Below are 20,747 nucleotides of genomic sequence, written 5' to 3'. Positions count from 1 at the left end.
TGGGGCCCACAAAAAAGTGTTGAAAAAAAATTTTAGCGGGGCCTATGATTTCTTCTCTTAAACGTGTGAGAAATTATGAATGCCCCACCCTGTCCATTCTATTTGTTTTACTGGCCAGCATAAGTGCCTTGTACGTCTTAATGGGTCCACCATAGAAAAGACATACTATCACCCTTTTGTTTTCAAGAACGTGGAAACACTTTAACAGTGCTTCTGTTGAAGCACATGAAATTTGAAATAAATTGCAAAATCATGTTTTGTAGCTAAAGACAGCACTCATTATCATAGTTCAACAGTCTTCTGATGGTAGGTAAGCATGGTGTTTAGTATGTCAATGCATATAAAGATATGTTTTACAGGTACTGTCTTTCCTTCAAATTAGACTTTTAATATCCAGATATTGGCCTTTTCTAGGACATAATGAATGCTATCCAGTTCCATCAATAGATGATTTCAGAGTTTGGTCATATTAATATTTTGTCTTCTGTGTAGCCATCAATATTTGTTCCTGCCGCCGTGAGTGCTCCATCCTGATATGTTCGCAAAGCATTCTTACTGTACAATATTGGTGGCTGGCAATGTGAAAGCTGCAAAGTGGAAAAGAGGTTCGCAATATATTGCTGCGTTTGCTTGATTCATATACGAAAGAAAAAGTTTGCCTTGATCTTGTGTTCTCTTATCCCAAATGTGGAACATGTATATATATCAGAAATATCGGAGCAGACAAAACTCGAAAGCCTGAACTGTAGTCAATTTTACTTTTGAAATGTAGACTGGAAAAGAAAATGAAAACCATACATGTATGAAGCTACAAACAGATACCGTAGTGAATTGGTGACGACAGTTGCATTAGGATTCAGAAATGTAGCTTCCGCAATTTGTGAAGTCCCGATCCATTCTAGATGACAGTTGCATTTGAATTTGGGAATGCAACCTTCCATTTTGTGAAAAGTGCTGTTCCATTCTGAAGCAACGTTATTTCATAAGAATTTACAGTGCTGATGACACTCTCTTCAAGTTTTAAGCACTGTATAAAATTGACTATTATGATATAGCGTACGATATAGTACTGCTCAATAGGTCTAGGATGAATGTTATTATGTATTGCAGAACCATCGAGTAATAGGATAGAATTGTGTAAGAGTGAGACGATTTGAAAACCGCACTTGTTGAAGATTTGTAATATTAAGATGCACGACCATACGTCGTTTGGACTTTGTACCTTGTGGAGTTTCCATGACGAGCATGGTGTTTATGCTACCACAAGAACATTGTGGACTATTGTTGTGGAGAAGTTCAATTTTTTATGCCTGCCAAGTTCCAAGTTCTATTTTTTTTCTTGATTTCTTCTACCACGGCTGTTGACACTTTCAAATTTGTGCTGGAGGCACGAACCATTCCTTTTGTTGTCCTTCCACTTACCTAGCCTTCGTTAGTTGTCTCCGCATGCCAATGGTAGTAATTCTACTGCATACAATGTCTAACTCATAATGAGTTTCACGTCAGAGAAACCCGGCTACCAGTGAGGTAAGCAGTGAAAAAGCTAGAGTAATCTATGAGAAATTAGACGGCTTTGTACTAAGAAGAAACAGCATCCAAATTACCAAAAACAGGAGCTTTGCCAATCCAAAGCAAGGTCACATATCCGGGAAGTCTTAGAGAGGTTTTCTAGTATAGAAAACGCATTTCGTAGAGAGAACGCAAAGCGGTGGAGGAGATAGAGTAGGACGGTGTGATCCAACTGTCGCATTTCTGACGGATGGCCCTCGGCGACGGTTGATAGAAACTCAGAGTCTCAGATGCCCTTTAGCCCCTTTTCCTGGTCTCATATCCGTTCGTCCTTTCGCCCAAGGGTCCACTCGCCTTCCCTTCGTCGCATCTTCTCGCCAGTTCCTTTTTCGCCTTCCTTCCAACCACCCCTTTTCCACGAAGTTTACCGGTTCCATGACACAAAGTCGAGTCCACAGAACGTATGCCCAAATGGCCTTACGTACACGACGGTGCCCGAGTCAATGTTAATCCTGCATCTTGCACTACGAAACTTAGGACAGAATCAAGAGTTTGGAAACTTAAACCGTATAAAAAATGTTCCCATGGAGGACTCGCACAGGGGCGGATTCAACGGGGGCTGTGGCCTTGAGCCCCTACCTCCGGAAATACTAGAGTCCCTCAAGCTACTCTTATAATTTTTAAGTATGAAAGAGGAAGAAGAAGAGAAGAAAAAGGAGAAAGAAGGAGAGAAAAAAAATAGAAGAGGAAGGAGAAGGAGGAAGAAGTTGAGCTCTCTCTAAAATTTAGCTCTGATGGGCCACTGATTTTACATATCTAATATATACGCCCACTTGGTAAATCATGCAGTGTAAAAGCACACCTTCAATTCCGGTAGGAACAAAATACCATTGGAAGCATACGCATAATATATCCACAGAGTACATAACTAGTGTCTAAACATTTCTATCACACATTGTTAACACTATCTGTGAGCAATGTTTCCGAGCAAGACCAGGCAGTGGTGGCGCCGGTGGACAGAAAAATCCTTGAGCATACAACAGAGAGGCAGCCAACCCTCCACCGGCATATCCTATCCTTAGAATCCAAGGGCACGGCAGGGAACAAGCCAAAACGACCGGGCAGCAAATGGAAGCATTTCTTGCATCCAAAGCTACACGCTATATGCCCTCTTCTCCCTCTTGCCAAGATCTCCTATAGCTAGATCCCTTTGATGGCATATATATAGCCCTTGCTGTGGCCTAGACCCATTCCTTCCTCCCCTCCGATCCCCACTCCGCCGTCGCCATTGCCGTGTGACGGCTCGGGGACAAATGCTGTGTGTTGTTTAGATCTCTTGGAGAGGTTCTTTGGGGGTGCACATGAACCTGACGTTGAGCCTGGGCATCAGTGGCGGCACGGCCAAGAAACGCAAGGTGCGGGACGGCGTTGTTGATGATGTCGGCGATGGCGGAGATCGCGGCAGGGTCATGAGGCTTCTCCAGGCGAGGGAACGGATGATGGCCAGGCTGGAGTTCGACGATCCCAGGGCGGCGCCCGACGATGATGGTGCCAGCGGCGGCGGCGGCCTGCGGCTCATGCATTTGCTCCTCTCGTCGGTGGCCGCGGGGGAGGCCGGCGACGCGCAGGCGGCAGCCGCGGCCCTGCAGGAGGTCTACCGGCACGCGTCGTTCGGCGGCGGGGACCCCGCGCAGCGGGTCGCGGCCTACTTCGCGGACGCGTTGGCTTCGAGGCTATTCCGGTCGCCGGTGGCAGCCTCGCCGCCGACGTCGCGCACCGAGCTGCTCCTGGCGTACACCATGTTCTACCAGGCGTCCCCGTTCTACCAGTTCGCGCACTTCACGGCGAACCAGGTGATCGTGGAGGCGTTCGAGGATGGCGGCCGGCGGCGCCTCCATGTCGTCGATTTCGACGTGTCGTACGGCTTCCAGTGGCCTTCCCTGATCCAGTCCCTGTCGGACGCCGCCGGCACGAGCACGAGCAGCTCCCACGAGATCGGCGACTGTGACGAGCGGGTATCCCTGCGGATCACCGGCTTCGGCACGAGCGCCGACGAGCTGCGGCAAACCGAGGCGCGGCTGACGCGCTTTGCGAGCGGCTGCCCCAACCTACTGTTCGAGTTCGAGGGCGTCTTGAACGGACCAAACAGCGTCCGCCATGACCGCATCAAGACCGACGACGCGACGGTGGTCGTCAACCTGGTGTTCCCGGCCGCACAGAACTCTAGGACGAGCTCAAGAGAAGCGTGCAGCGCATTGGCTCGCATCGACTCCCTGAACCCGTCCTTGGTTTTCTTGGTAGAGAAAGACGAAGGCGGTTGCAGCGGCCTAACCGGAGGCAATGCCACGTCGAGACGACGCTCAAGCTTGCTACCGCGGTTCACGGCCACCCTTCGGTACTTCGCCGCGGTGTTCGACTCGCTGCACGAGTGTCTCCCCGCCGACAGCACCGAGAGGCTCGCAATCGAGAGGGATCACCTCGGAAGGGAGATCAGCAACGCGATGGCTCCTTTAGATCGTCACCGCGGCGATGACCACATGGCAGCTGAGTCTAGTGGCAGTGCTAGTTGGAAGGAGACGATGGAGAGCGCGGGGTTTGAGGTGGTGAAGCTGAGCTCAAGAACGGTGAGCCAGGCGAAGCTGCTGCTCAAGATGAAGAGCGGGTGCGGCGGCGGCGACGGAGGGTTCCGGGTCATCGAGGGCGACGGCGGCAGGGCGATGTCGCTGGGGTGGCGAGACAGTGCTCTGCTCACCGCGACGGGGTGGCAGCGCCGGCCACGCGGGTGATCCATCGATCAACAAGACATTCGATTAGTTGTACATACAGTGGGAAGGCTACGATCGATCTCAATTCATCCGATAAATTCAACTTCATCTTCTTGGTTTGTTCATTGGTTCTTTGTTGAGAGAGATAGGGAGAGACTTCTGTTGTTAGTTGTTCTTGGTTTCCTTTACGTTTGATATATAAATTTGTAACTTGTATAATTACCGTATGAGACTGAAATCACATGCATGGAACCGAAAAAGTCAGTTTCACAATTGTACTCTCTCTCTCTCTCTCTCTCTCTCTCTCTCTCTCTCTCTCTCTCTCTCTCTCTCTCTCTCTCTCTCTCTCTCTCTCTCTCTAAATATAAATAAAAGGTCAATTTGACAATGAGCCCGACTTGACTCATGCATTGGAGTAAAAAAATAATATTAACAATGTTTGGATGGTTCAGTTGTGATCTAGCGCATTAGTCAGCTGATCATCACATAATTAAATTCAGTTTGTCATACAAATTTTAGCAGATAAAAAATTTAACCAGTTAAGCTTGAACTCAACTGGATTTTGATGCGGTTCATCCATTAGGAGAAATCACCTTACTTCGAATGATGCTTTATCTATATCTGTACGTATCAACTCTATAACCACTATTTTGGCATCTAGTATATATGCATGTATCAACCAAGAAAAGCACAATAGTGATTATAGAGTTGATACGTACAGATATAGACAAAGCATCATTCAAAGTAAGGTGATTTCTCCTAATGGATGAACCGCATCAAAATCCAGTTGAGTTCAAGCTTAACTGGTTAAATTTTTTATCTGCTAAAATTTGTATGACAAACTGAATTTAATTATGTGATGATCAGCTGACTAATGCGCTATCACAACTGAACCATCCAAACATTGTTAATATTATTTTTTTTACTCCAATGCATGAGTCAAGTCGGGCTCATTGTCAAATTGACCTTTTATTTATATTTAGAGAGAGAGAGAGAGAGAGAGAGAGAGAGAGAGAGAGAGAGAGAGAGAGAGAGAGAGAGAGAGAGAGAGAGTACAATTGTGAAACTGACTTTTTCGGTTCCATGCATGTGATTTCAGTCTCATACGGTAATTATACAAGTTACAAATTTATATATCAAACGTAAAGGAAAATAAAGGACACCGTATACTTCGACAGACGACTTTATGCTTCACTAGCATGCGCAACGAAGTTTCTTGCAAGATAAACTTTAGCCCTAGGAAAATTTCACGGTAAACCACCATCAACGAGTTACAAGTTAAAAGGAGTCAACAAGTCAGCATTGGAAAGGATGTGCAGGACAATCAGATCGACCTTACAGGAGTGGTTCACCAAACCGCTGGTCTCTGCACCTACTAAAGATTAGCAGCGACGATAGCATCGTTGAAACGTTGCCATTTGTGTCTTCAGATCTCACCCACAAGTTTATTCATCGGTTAACAGCAGTTGAGGACCCATTATTTTAACAACTAGCGTATCAACATGTGCGACTGCACAGGCTAAAAATTTAGCTTACAGTTGAATTTTAGATAGTTGTGTTAATAATGATTGTATGCTAAGATACATCAGCTATTTATATTTAAATATTAGAATATAAAATATAAATGTAATTTTTATTCATAATATTGAAATCATATTTATTATTTGTGAATAGATCTAATTTATAATTTTCATTTTATGTGTTATGCAAATTGATTTTTATTTGTTTCTTGATTTTTTGAAATTATTATTATTTTTAATATCATCACCGTATCTCATATTATTTTTTTAAATACATTATAAATTCTTGATTTTTTTTAAATAAATATGTTTGCGTTCTGTTGTTTTAATTTTGTAATATTTGATTACATGCATATTTAATTGGCATATTTTAATTGATTTGGAAAATTGTATTTATTGCTAACGTAAGTAAGTTGGAATTTGCTAACGTAACCTCGTTGGACAAAGGTTATCTATAAAAAAGAAGAAGGAAAGATTAGGAAAGAAATAGTCTTAGAGTTGGACTCTGATTTGTTTTTTAATCTTTTGTTTCTTCTAGTTGTTGATCTATGGTTACAGTTAGTCAATCAATCAATTCGACGGTTGGATGTTTTGCTTTTTTATGAGAATTTCTAGATTTTTCTAGGATTAATGTGGAGGCATCAAAAGGAGCCTCCAATTAGTAAATATAAGATAAATGTATATAGTTTAAAAAATTACTTAATAACCATAAAGATAGTGGAATGCAATAGTGAGAAAAGATTAAAAAAATATGAATGGTCTATTTAGTCGAAACAATCTAAAATTTTAATACTATTAACATCTATAGCTATTACATATACTATATAATCAACTTTTACAAAAATAATTAGGTGCCTACGTAGGTCCCCCTGGCTAACAGTCCTTCCTTCATTGCAGTGTGAAGATAGAGATCATCATAGATTGCGGGACCTCCCTCAAGGGCCCACTGCATGCAGGCGTTCTGACTTGTAATCATCTTCATATGGGTGAGGGGAGACAATACTGATTGCTTGGAATCATCAACCGAAAAACAAAAGCAATCCGGTCCCCGAATCGACACCATAATTCAGCCTCGTAACCGCGTTCGCTTGCGTGAAATACGAACCTTTGAATATTTTAAAACGCAGAGATATTGATCGTATTGAAACTTTTGAAAGTACAAACACGTACAAGTTCATGGAAGCAATGTAGAAGACGAGCCATGGACGACGAGGCTCCAGCTCAGCTGACAAGGCACGCCATGGCACGCGACTTGGATCAGGAACACTTGAGAAAGAAGGTGTGAAAGTAGCTCGCATCAAGAGACCAATGTGCACCGCTGATATACATCTTTTGACGCGTCCAAAGATGCTCCAGATCTCGGCCGGAATACTTTGATTCGGAGCAGACTTTTCCACATGGAAGAACATAATGTCGAACTCCGTCTTTGATGCCAATTTTACCCCAAAATTATTCCGCCGTTCCATTCCCATCGCGCCAATCTCTCTCTCTTCTCCCCCTTCAGGGGTCAATGGAGCTTCTCCAAATGTGGACAAAACGCAGGTCGCGTTCCCAGCGCTGCGCAGCCTGGCGTCTAGCCTCGTTGGGGGAGATTCCATTTTGGCAAGTGGAACGGAACCGAGCAGCCATGCCAGGCGTCTGCCGCAATAGAATTATCCCCGGTCTCGGCCGGCCGCGATCGCTTTTGGCTTTGCTCACGCGAGATCTCTGCAAATCCGGCTTGTCCTCGTCGACGGCGTCCGCGTCTGCGCGGAGCCTCTCGGCGTGTCGTTTGCCGCGGAGCAGCAACAGAAAAATGCGCACATTCAGGGGCGGGTTTGGGGGAGATTTTCTCGGAATATCCCAGTGCAGGTGCAGATGCACGCGACAGCGACAGCGACTCTCCCCCCGAAAGGGCCCCGACAGTCAACTATGCTGCACGGTTAACTCTGTGGAGATAGATGTCCATCGCACTGGTCGAAGAACAATGCTGCATGGTTATACTGCCGTGCGCCGGCTGTCGCTGCGAGCTGGTCCTAGTTTCCAAGGCCAGTGACAAGTCCACACTCCTATAATAGTACAAGTTCTCCGAACAAAGCGTAGTGCTTTCAAGTGGTGGTAGCACGGAGGAATAGAGGATCAAACCAAAACGCTAGATCAATCAGGCGCTAGCTAGGGGAATGGGATCTCCCGACTTCACTTTTTTGTGAAATCAGGTGACTTCAAATTATTGTGCACCGTTGGATCGATTATTGTGCACCGTTGGATCGTAAAACGACGGATAAGATCTTGATGCTACAGTACACTATAAACAGTAAAACATGACAGAGTTACTGCAGTGATCGCGCTGATGTGTTTTGCCATTAGGATACTGTTCATCCTTCCACATTTTACTGTTCTCCCGTGACTTCACACCCCTGAAGTCAGGGGATCCGGATCCCTAGCTAGGAGATTGCTACAGCAGGGCAGGTTGTGTTAGATATGCGGGTCTAATCCATAACATTCAAGAAGAATTTTGAATAAATTTTAAAGGTCTAACTAAATAGAGGTCACAGTGTTGTTTCTAGTCCCAACTTAGCATATGTCGATGAGAGAATTAGGAAAACACGTGCGAGCGGGCTCGCCCCTCTTGCCAGGAGCAAAGGAATCGGGCGTACGATACATGTGTGAATGGTCCATTGAAATCAGGTCTAGTAGCTTATTCAGGTGTAGCCTCTTTTTGTAGTTTTATTTTTTTACTACATGGGCAAACAGATATAGGTTAAGAATTCAAATGTAACACGTAACCGAGCCCAATCATAGTATGTCTCAACCACACAATTCTCTCTATATAAATCTGAAGGTCATCGTCATGAGAAACAACGCAATGCCTATTTTCTCTTTGCTACACCACCGCACGTAGTCTGCTCCATCCCACTGCACCGGTGTGTACCGACAAACGAGAGAGAAGGTCTCTGGAACTCGTCCTTCTTGGGATCCCGCACCGAGAGAGCGCAAAAAAGGTTTTTAGGAAGCGCTCGGCGTGACAGCTCACGATATGCTTCATCTACATCATCACGGTATGCTTCATCTATGTTCTTCATTATAGTCTGTTGCATCGTCATCACTGGGGCTTTTACATCTCACGCTGTCGTCAGGTACGTTCACTACAATCCGTCATGTTCATCATGCATATTCTCCTACTACTTTTGTCCTAGAATATATTAGGGAGCCAATCGTAACTTGTCGAAGCTTGTTGGCTACATTTGTCCCTGATCATGTTATATTTAGGAATAAATTAAATTAAATCTAAAAGTGCACATTTTTCAATAGGTTGATGCGTTTTCGCGATCACCAAGCTAGCTGATGGAATTGAATTCGAATCGGATCGGATTTGGGAATTATCTGTACCGCTCTCGTCCTAATGGAATCGGGCAGCGGTGGTGAGCTACAACCAACTAGGGGCGGATCTACCATAGGGACAGAGGGGGCTCAAGCCCCCAGAGCCCTCTTACCCCCGAATGAAACTGGGAGCATCCTAAAAACCCCTCCAATTTTTGGACATGAAAGAGTAAGAAAAGGAGGAGGAGGATATTAGGTACCAACTTGTGTCAACTTGCTCCAGGCTGGCACCCCCTCTGGCTGCTGGGCCATTGAGTACAAAAGAGACAAGTCCATCAGGGAGGGGCATCGAACAAGCAAACACATTATTGGCTCCTTCTTCTTCTTCCTAGCTTATTCTTCTTGTTCTCATCCTCTCCACTGTTCTTCTTCCTCCTCTAGACCTCCTCATCCCTCTTCTAGATCCTTCCTCCAGCTTCTCTCTAGTGGGGTTGCTAACAATTGGTATCCGAGCCACCCTTTCTGGCCACCATGATGGATGAAGATCGCGCCCTCATCCTCACTGAGATGAGGAAGATGTTCAAGGGATTTAAGGAGTGATTGGAAAGGTGGACTGTTTCAAGGAGCGACATCCAATCCACCGTGCCCAACTCTGACATCGGCACAGAACTCGATGACATCTCCTTCACCTCCTCCGACTCCGAAGCCTCCAACATCGACGATGAGACCTCTGTCCTCTCCAGTGCCGGCGTTGAAGCTTCCACAGACCAATGGTTCCTCGACCTCGTGTTGTACATCGTCGAGCGTGCCTGATTCGAGACCCCTCATTCATCTCCGAGGAGCAGTTCGCTGTCGTGTCGCTTGACGACGACGTGGGCGTCAAGGAGACTGCGCGTTGGATTCGGGAATGGGCACGTCACATCGCCGACGCCCGCGACTCTGTGCCAGCCGCCTTTGACATCGTACATTCTGAGCATGCTCATCTAAAAGGATCGGTGACGTCCTAAGAGCCTGAGGGTGAATTAGGACACTTAAAACTATTCGACTCCAAAAACTTTATAAGATAAACATATATTTATTTCTATCTAAATGTGATCTAGGTTCATCTAGTGTGTCTACTCTATCGTTCAAAAGATTTGCAACCTATAGCCTACCCTAGCAAACTACTCTAGGAAGGTAAACAAGCAAGGGTGGATTGTAAGTATGTAAATACGGAAACGTAAAGAAGATAGAGAGAGCAAACTCGGCACAAGAGATTTTTATCCCATGGTATTGATTGCATAAACACCACCCCTAGTCCACGTTGAAGCAATGTGAGGAAACATCCAAACAGTATTCTAATTAATCATTAGGAAGATCATTATTCATAATCCAACCTCGACGATTAACCAGAATCCTGTTCTGGTAGTCCCTGCACATCTTTTGTGCCCAATGATCGGAACACATGCCTCAACATAGTACATCACAACATAGCTTAATAAAGAGCAAGTAATAAACATTTATATTACAAAAATTAAACATGCAACTGATTCCAACAATTTATAACAAAAACGAGTTAGGAGGAGACAAAAATCCCTCAACTCCTAACTATCCAAAGATCTACGCAGCGGAAAGAATAAACTAGACAAGAAAAGAGAGTGGAGTTACATGCCCTTAGACTCCACTCCAAAAGCTCGAGCTTCGGAGTAGGATGCACTACTTCTGCTCGCCACCCTAATCAGCAGGCACAAAGTAGCCGAACACCGCCCCCTCCTCAGCAGCCGGAGTACCTGTATCAACTTAAGGGCAGCACCATGAGTACGAAGGTACTCGCAAGACTTACACAATATGGGTATATAATATCCCGACTCCAAGGATTATGCATTGAGCTATTAGCAAGAATATAAATATTCGATTAAGTTAATTAAAACGGTAAGCAACCTAGACATATGTGTGAGCAACTATCTTAACCAACATATATGAAATTACCCTGCAACTACCAACTAATCGCATGAAACTGTAACCACAATAGTATCGATGTATAACAAGTGCCATCTTGACCACCTCCCACATATCCAAACCACAAACCACGTATCCAAAACTCTACAACCGATGCAGATAAACAATAGCATGCTCATGACTGAGAGCGCGGCAATTCGAACTATTTATACACCCTGCAGGGGGATACTCCTGGACCCACACGACTCGGGGACCATACGGCTTGTGCCACCCGCTAAAGTACACACAAGGGGGTACCCGTGTCAACCTTTCCCAACCAGCCCCAACCGTGTGCGGCATGCATCACTCGGCGCGGTGGTACTAGAACTACTCCCGGAGCAAACTAGTACCACTTACAAGCCCGTCCGCTCACACCGTCGATGTTCAGGCCCCACAAAGCCACAGCTGCGAAGGTATTTGTCTCGCCTTATCATTAGATCAGCATGTCATGAGTAAGGAAAGTGCTAAAGCTGACTACACCGACGATCGGTGCTTAATCAGTGCAGAGCGATCTATGGTGTCCGATTTCCTCTACCGACCTACCTAGGGGAACTCCACATCCGTGCAAGACAAACACCTCCTAGCACCGCCCACACCTCGCCTCATACTCACCACTCGACCAACCAACACCAACAACCCAACACGGTAACCATTGTGAAAGTAATTTAACCTATAGCTCGCGAACGATGAGACGTTCCACCGCTTGACTTCTACCGAGGATCTATGCATTGCTAAGTATCTCGTATCACTTTTAAGTTAGACCTTATCATGAATAAACTCAAGCTACAAGGATATATATCAACAATAATTCAAGGTAGAGACAATGCAATCAACATAGGTTCTATCCATAAAAGCCCGATATCAACTTCCTATACATGCAAACCTATACATAAGCATAATTTATAAATATTTAGATTTTATTCAATTCAACTGACAGGGTGCAATATGTTAGATTTTATTCAATTCAACTGACAGGGTGCAATATGTTAGATGCTTGCCTTGATGCACTGGCTCACAAAGGTGGGGTACCTCCGGATCGCTCTCGCTCACCGGGATCGTCGGTTCGGCGTTCTCTAAAAAGAATAACGCGTGCAATACCATGAGTATGGATGAAATACAACAACGCATGCCATAAGATGCGTAAAACATGTTATAACTGCAAACATGCGAGCTAGAACAAAATTGAGACTCAAACCAATTTGAAAAGTTGCCGAAAATACGGAACCTCCGGACATATGCGGACTATCCGCAAAATTATGCGAAACATCTGGACATTGATAGAAAATATGTTTTCACCGATTTGTTGATCGATTTAACTTGAACACTAAACATACTCTACCTAAACGTGGTCATACACTATACCAAAGGGGTTTAGACTCAATTAATTATGAAATGTTAAAGATTGAAGCCATTTCAATGACTCATTAAAACTCAGCACGTTTTTCACTAACCAAAGGAATTCAAATGTTCCTTTCATGACTCATAGCATTTCTAATATGTAGAGTATGTTAATACAAGGCTAACAAAAGTGGTTTCAAAATTTTAGGGCATAGTATCGATTATTAGTGACTTAACCAAGTTGAAACACATTTAATTAACTCATTAATTCTCAAGAGTATTTTCTGGAGTTCCAACATTTTTAATACGTAGATCATACTCATACGAAGCTAATGCAACTAGTCTCACGTCGTTTGGAGGTCGGATGAATTAATTACGAATTTTACAAGCCTCTATGCGCCTGATGAATAGTAACTATGGACCCTCCGTACTTTTATGCGAAACCTCCGCATTTTTGCGGACTATCCACACTTTTTCGTGGATACTCTGCACTACCCAGAAATTATTTGATTTTGGGAAAAAAAAATTGCCAAATCGAATTGCGATCTTTTCCAAACTAAAAAGAGATATGTTTGGGAGAGTTTAGAACTCGATTAACCACCTAGCAACTCAATTCTTAAATCAAATCTCAACCAAATCCTCATTTTGGTTCAAAACCGAAAAAACTCATGAACTTTGCTAAAACTTGAAATCGATCAAACAAATCACGAATTCTTACCATGGAGAGCCTAAGAGACTTACCCAAGATGCTTGTGGAGGCTGGTGACCATCGGAAAGTGGAGGAAATGCTCGTAAAATGAAGAATTCGGGTGTTCTTCTCGTTTTAACCCTAAACACCAAAATGAGCCAAGAACGACTCAAATCCTCCGGGAATTCGAAAATGAATTGGATGGATGGATAGCTTACGAGCTCGTGATCGCAATGGTACCACATGCATAACTTCAATCCCTCTCTTGAGCTCGGATTTTGGAAGAAATATAGAGAGGGAGTGACAACTTGAGTGGGAGGGGGAGCTCCTCCTTGTGGCCGGTTGGAGCACAGTGGGGAGTGAGAGGAGGAGAGAGAGAGCAGGTGGGGGCTGCCCACTTGAGTAGTTGGAGGGTGGGGCCACATGTGGGGCCCACGTACAAGAGAAAGAAGTCCGTTTTGACTGCGAATCCAATTCTTTTCTCTCCCGAATTTCTTTCTTTCATCCGAATGACTTTAAACGAATCGCTCTAGAGTCACAAAACAAATTACATAAATTAAGCATAATTATGCTTAAGAAGCATAATTATACTTAATTATGTGATTATGGAATTTGGGATATGACAAGCAACCACCTAGGCTATAGCTCCCGGACGGCACCAGGTCACGGCCCTTGAGCCACCTAGGACTCAAGTAGTGAGAAACCAAGTTGAGATGTGCCTTGTTTTATGCTTTTTGATGAGTGATTGGCAATGTGTGGCTTCGGTTGAGCGTTTGTTTGATTGCCAATGCATAGGTATGTACTGCAATGATAATCTTATCTAACCAAAGTTGCAAGGAATTGGAATTAGTTTGGTGCAGACGGTTTTCACTCACCGGACAATCCGGTGTGTGGGTTTTTAATCTCATCGGATAGTCCGGTGTATAACAGATATGAGCACCGAACTAAATTCTACAGAGAAGGTCTTCTGGCGCTAAAATTTGAATCAAGCGCTGGATGGTCCAGTGTGTGCATGGGCAAGCATCGGACTAATATTTCCAGAGAGGCTGAAATGCGTGTCTAGAGCAGAAGAACTCACCGGATGCTCCGATGAGTGGAATGTGATTACCGGAGAACAACACCGGACTAATTCTTGTAGAGAAGTTTTTTTGACGCCAAATTTGAAGTGAGCACCAGATTGTCCAGTGTAGGCAAAAGGTGATCACCGGATCAATATTTCTAAAGAGGTTGCAAAACTCAGTTCCAGTGGGGATGCACCCACTGGATGGTCCTGTGTGTTCTCAAGTGATCACCGGACTATATTTTCCAGGGAGGGGTGTATGTGCAAAGCATGGAAGAGTTGAACGCATCGGATTGTCCGGTGATGAGCAAGGAGGCACACCGGACAGAGTTTTTTAGAAAGGGATTTTTCTCAGTGCAAAATAGAGATGTACTCACCGGATGCTCTGGTGTTTAGAGGATGAACACACCGGGACATCCAATGTTCACATTTTGGGTCACGTCTGTTCTTCTCAATTGGGATTTGATTTGGACTAACATGTGATGATATTACTTGGCTTTGGAGATACATGTTTGCTTGTCTATTGATGTGCAGGTGTTGGATGCAACTTGACAATCGACGGTGGGTGATCAGGGCCAAGTGGGGTGTTTAGTGCCGGGTGATCAAGGAGGCCGAACGGAGTTAAGGATGATCCTAGCTGCACACATGAAGATCAAGCAAGACATGGGTTGATGAAGATGGCGTGTTGACAAAGTCAAGCGAAAAGTATGCCGTGCAAGTGACAAGATGGGCCGAGGGATCGGGAGCGAGAGAGACTTGTGAAAGTGCATCTAGGCCCCCAAGTGGGTTTTGGTGATAATGACAAAGCAATTAAAGAACTAATGAGTTTTATGAGTCATGGACAGGTGTTAATTCCATCAAGTAAGATATGTGACGCATTGTGACCCCCCCCCTCCCCCCAAATGGATAAAGGAAAGCGACTTGGCTCCTATACTTTTTAATTTCTTTTATACTTTATATTTGAGTTTAGGATGCCGTACTATAAAGGGGGACATGAAATCTACTTGGTTGTACAGAAACAGTGCTCAATACTCCAAACGAACCCACGAGAGTCATAGCAAATTAGCCTTGAATCTTTTATTTCAGAAAAGTCTGGAAGGTCCGCACTTTTGTGCGGAGGATCCGCACTTTAGTATTTTCTCAGCTAACTGGGGAGTATCCGCACTTTTATGCGGAGGGTCCGCACAAGTGCGGAGGTTCCGAACTTGTGCGGAGGGTCCGCACTTTTTCAGAACATAACGGCTAGTTTTTTTATTGTGGAGTATAAATACCTCACCCTCTTCAATGTAACAGCTCTCTCTGACTTTTGATTCCGACCAACTTTGAGACAAAAGGCTTCTAGCACATTAAAAGCTCCTTTCCACTCCCCCTTTGTGATTCTAGTTGAGATCCTTGCTAGGGTTGAGTGGGTTTAAGCAAGAGTGCTAGTAAAGTTCATAGCCATCATTGAGCACTTATTTCTTTGTCAAAGCCGGTGATTTCAAGTTCATTACTCTTGGTGGTTTGTCCACCTAGACGACAAGGAGTTGTCCGTTGAGCTCCCAAGTGTGTGGTGAGCCTCGGGAAGTTTGTATTACCTCGACAAGTTGAGTAAGAAACCCGAAGCTCGATCTTTGTGGTCGATTTGGTGAGGATAGGGTTGAAAAGACCTGGCTCTTTGTGAGCACCTCAACGGAGACATAGGCACCCCTTTGTGGAGTGGCCGAACTCCGGTAAACAAATTTCTGTGTCAGCTTTGTTCTATTACTAGCATTTGTGTATCATCTTTCGTTTGAATAGAACTCTAGGTTTTATACCCGATCTCTCTTATTGTAAAGTTTGAGTTGCACGTATTTGGTCTTATAAGTTGTTATACACCTACTGATGCTTGGTAAACCTTAATCTTGTCACACATCACCCCATATTTAGCTTCAGTTCATAATCTCACAAAAGTTCGGAGTATCCGCACTTTTCTTCAGAACCTCCGGACAAGTGCGGAGGTTCTGGACAAAAGTCGGAAGGTCCGAACTTTTTAATCCGATGTTTTGAAGTTTGCAAAAAATTTAGATTTCACCTATTCACCCCCCCCCCCTCTAGGCGACATTTCAACTTGCTGGCGGTCAAGATCGCAAGACGGAGGACACGCTTCAACATTGGGATGCATGCTTGAGGGCAAGTCAAGCAGTGACAAGTCATGCTCTGAGAAGCATGCGAGGCGGTTTCATGGTTTGGCCTCAAAACCGTGGAAGGATGGAGTGCACGTGGCATCATCGCGAAGCTAGCGTCAAGGTGAAGCTAAGTCGTGAAGGTGTCACGGCCGTTCGATGGACAAAGCAAAATTCGAACCAAAATACCCCTGTGGTAGGTGGGAGACTATTTGTTAACAAGGGGTAATTTGGGGACAATAATGCTTAAGGGTTAAGCAACCCCTCTAGGCCTATAAATAGAAGGGGTTAGCTAGTGATAACCCTTGATCTAGCCATTCGACATCCAAGAGATAGGCTTTAGGGGATATGAGAGGATAGGTTTAGCCTTGTAATAGGTTAGAGCTTTTGGAGGGGAAAAACTTCTTGTAATCTGCTTAAAATAGGGCTGACCTCTGAGATTAATGAAGTGCAAGTTTCTCCATTCGCTCGTCCACACCTCATTCTAGTCTCTTTCTTTTGGCTTCATGTTTTCTTGCTAGTTTGTATTTTAGCTTGTGATTTTCGTTTCTCCTTTTGAGCTGAAATTTTCTGCACCATGCGAGGTTAATCTTCTTGTTTCTAGGGGCATAAGATGCGCGTACAATAGTAAAAATTTAGGTATTGCATTCCCTTACCTCTAAATCATCAACTTGGAGATCTTCCTTGCCTGGTGCTCATCTTTTAGTCGTCTTTGTAAAGTTTTAAGCTTTTTGTGACAAGGATCATGGATTGACTTTATATCGAACATCGTGTTCATACTTTGTCCACAGAGTCACAAGGTTGCGGATTTCTTTTGTGTTTCTCTTATTTTGCTTCCGTTTTCTTTTTCATTGAGGAGCGTTGGGTGATCAAGTAGGAGAAGGTCATCAAGTTCCGCAAGAAATTCTGTGAAGCGCCTATGCTCCACCCCCCCCCCCCCTCTAGTCGTCGTGTTTGGTCCTACAAGTAGGTTGAGCCACCAAATCACCAAGACAAGATCTCACCACAAACCTCTCTTCTGGTCACTTGCTGTCATGTTTGCTTCGGAGCTTGAGCTACGAAAGCAAGGGTCTCCGCGTCCCCGTACAAGCATCTTGTCGTCGCTCCACACCAAGTCGGAGGGTCAACAAGCATGAACAACCAAGGCTCACGGTGCCGACGAGTCACCAAGACTCCAAGGTGACGGCGTACCACTTGGTACAATATTGGATCACTCCTTGATCCCTTCTCTAGGTAGCAACACCTAGCAACAACTCTCTCTAGGCCTATTAGTACTAATCACTCCCTAATCTTATACTTAATTGCCTTAGATGAGCATTTTTAGCATTTTGGTGACTTGGATGTTTTCTCAAGTGTCTATGAGTTTCCCTGTACTCCATCACACTCAAATGGCCGAGTGAGGGATATTTATAGTCTCAGAATCGCGCACCAGTCGTTGCTCCAATGGTCACAAATGATTGTAAACACCGAATGATTTGGCGTTAATAATAGTATAAACACTGGACCATCCGGTGTGTACAACAGTAGAAACTAGCAGTTGAAACCCCACTCAAACACATTGTGAACTCCATCACTGGATTATTTGGTATGTATACTCGAGCCGACCGAGTCACTTCTTCTACATTGTTCATTGTCCGGTGTGTAGATCTTCAGAACACCGGACCATCCGACGTGTAGATCTTTGTATTCTTCTGGATAAATGCTCCAGTGTGTGTATCCCCTTTGAGCACTAGATCATCCAGTGTATGCAAACCTTCTGCACCAAAATATTCCTCCTAAAAAATGCTTCAGTGTGCACATCTTGCTGAGCACCGGACCATCCAATGAGTTCATCCTTCTACTTCTGAAAACTATGCTTCTCCTGTAAAACACTCCAATGTTCATACCACTCTAACCCCAGACCATTCGGTGTGTTGTTTCTGAGAAGCTTCTTCCGAGCCAAGAACACTCTAGTATACAACAATATGAGCACTGGACCATCAGGTGAGTGCAATGTTATCTGAACTCATCCAATTCAATCTTTCTTGAGTTCGGCTTCAGTGGCTTTTTCATGTGTAGCATCCATGAGACCTACTAAAGCATATACTTTACAAACATGTTAGTCTCATTGACTATATTATCATTAATCACCAAAATCACATATATGCTCTAAGAGGGTCATGTTCGCTACATCATCGTGGATGGCCTCATTGTGTCATCCGGGTTCGACCTCTAAGTCCTGTTCCCCGACCACGGTCAACATCAACATGGCGACCTCCATGCTAGAAGCCTCAGGCATCGCGAGCGAGTTCGAGGCCAACACGTATCATGGCCACCGAGACATGCTGAACACAAAGTGCCGATTGGAAAAACACTGCCATGGCCACCAAGACGTGCTTCCTACACGACTACATGGGCGTGAGGAGCACGGGTGGTTACTAATGTAGTACCAACACTGCATCGCCGACGTTGTGGGCATCATCATCAAATCATAGTGTGGCGGTGACAATTGCGTGGGCACCCGAGACCCTCCCACTCTTTCCCATGTGAGACACCATCCCTCCTGCCATCGCCAACTCCACCACCGATGCACTTCATGTGTTCCTCTAGGAGCGCTGCATCCTAGGCCTCAACGTGGTTCACGAGGGCTTCGACGCCATAGACACAATTGTCAGGGACATCACCATGATTCCGTCACCAACCCCACTCCAAGCGTCATCGCCCACCAACTGTTTGATGCAATACCCCAACCCCGATCCACGCTACTTCACATCCTCGACACCACCATGTAAGCAGCAAACGCGTGGTAGGTAGAGAGGCTGGGCGCTGCGCACAACCGGAGGGCCCCAGTGTCACTCTTCCACCTTTGGTATTTCACCGAGCAGATGATGCTCTTCTATGGCTCTGCCACCGATGACTACCGCAACACACCCGGTGTTGAGACTAGGGTCTCTGACTTCAGCTCCAACTCCACTCTTTGCTACCTCGACCCCAACCTCAAGCTCGTGACGGGGTACATGAACACTCTGGCGAGCATTGCTATAGAAGGCCGGGTATGACGAGGGACGTGACCTGTTTGGCACGTCGTACGACTTCCGGTATGGGCTGGTCGGACTGGGGCACTTGTTGCAGGTGGGCAACACGTACCTGCAGCGCCTGAAGCTCCTTGTGGCATCTGCGTGCGTGACCAATAGTGGAAAGCTGGTGATCCTCCTGGCACATAGCCTAGGCGGGCTATTCACACTTTAGTTGTTGGCACACAACCCGCTTCCCTGGCGCACGACACACATGAAGCGGCTGGTGACGCTATCGGTCGTGGGGCGGGCTAGTGCAGGAAATGTTCACCTTCACGTCAGGCAACATGCTGGGGGTGCCGTTCATGGACACGTCCATCATCCGCAACGAGCAGCAGAGCACCAAGAGCAACATGTGACTGTTGTCAATACCCAAGGTGTTCGGCAACACCATGCTGGTGGTGTCGCAGCACCACATCCAATCCTACTTCGCCAAGAACATGACGTAGTTCCTGTGGGGCATCGGGTTCGAGGAAGGGGTGGAGTTGTACCGCACGCGACTACGATAGCTGGTTGAGGCACTGGTAAAGCCTAGCGTACTCGTGATGTGCCTGGTGGGCACCTATGTGGACACGATGGAGAGCCTCGTGTTCAAGGACGGCGGCTTCGACGAGGGGCTCAAGACGATGGGGTACGACGTGTCGTGGGACATCGCCTAGTGGGTGTCCACCAACCAGCAGATCCTGCGGCACAACGATATGCACGGGCCCGAGGACCTGCTCATCGGTAAGTGGCTCAACATCGACGACATGCTGCCGACGTGCGCGTTGAGGACCGGTTGCTGATGTTCGCCACCAAGCGGACGTCTCTCGTCTCCTGCCACAACGGGAGCTGCCTGTTCGCTGAGTTGCAGAACGTCTCATGGGATCCAGGCAGCGCGACAACAGCGGCTTGGGGGCAAGCTACATTTCAAGGAAAGAGGAATGTTAGATACCGGCTGGCACCCCTCTAACTACTGGGCCACCGAGTACAAAAGAGACAAGTCCATCACGGAGGGGTATCGAACAAGCAAACACAATACTGGCTCCTTCTTCTTCTTCCTATCTTCTTCCCATTCTCATCCTCTCCACTGTTCTTCCTCCTCCTCTAGATCTCCTCATCTCTCTTCTAAATCCTTCCTCCAGCTTATCTCCGGTGGGGTTGCCGACAGAGGAAGAAGAGTAGAAAGAGTTAGTGACCCTAATCCGCCGCTGCAACCAAAACCACCTTGCATAGTTGCCGTGTCACTTGCGTTGGGCCTCCCGTGTGTGCTGGGCCCCGCTTCTCACGGCGGACGGGACGGTCCTATAGAGCGTGTTTGGTTTCTCTGCTCCGTTGGTGCAAGCACCGAGGCATGCAGTCACTGCGTGTGAGATGTATGTTTGGTTGCCTGAACTGCTGGCTCACGCTTGCA

General features: G+C 45.7%; 1 protein-coding gene and 1 pseudogene across 1 annotated transcript; both read left to right on the top strand.

The window, feature by feature from the left end:
- The first annotated feature begins 2,420 nt into the window (after nt 1-2,420).
- On the top strand, nt 2,421-4,535 carry LOC133887767 (scarecrow-like protein 23). Its single transcript, XM_062327740.1, has one exon. The coding sequence runs from the start codon at nt 2,871-2,873 to the stop codon at nt 4,293-4,295; it is 1,425 nt and encodes a 474-aa protein (XP_062183724.1). The 5' UTR covers nt 2,421-2,870; the 3' UTR covers nt 4,296-4,535.
- Nucleotides 4,536-6,995: 2,460 nt separating this feature from the next.
- LOC133889476 (lecithin-cholesterol acyltransferase-like 1) lies at nt 6,996-20,013 on the top strand (annotated as a pseudogene).
- Nucleotides 20,014-20,747: the final 734 nt, after the last annotated feature.

This window comes from Phragmites australis, chromosome 13, assembly GCF_958298935.1.
Source record: "Phragmites australis chromosome 13, lpPhrAust1.1, whole genome shotgun sequence".
Classification (NCBI taxonomy): Eukaryota; Viridiplantae; Streptophyta; class Magnoliopsida; order Poales; family Poaceae; genus Phragmites; species Phragmites australis.
Note: the sequence above shows the minus strand (reverse complement) of the source record. Positions and strands in the feature narration are given on the sequence as shown.

Excerpts from the sequence above, each read along its gene's own strand:
- LOC133887767 (XM_062327740.1), top strand. The coding sequence starts at position 2,871 with ATGAACCTGACGTTGAGCCTGGGCATCAGTGGCGGCACGGCCAAGAAA.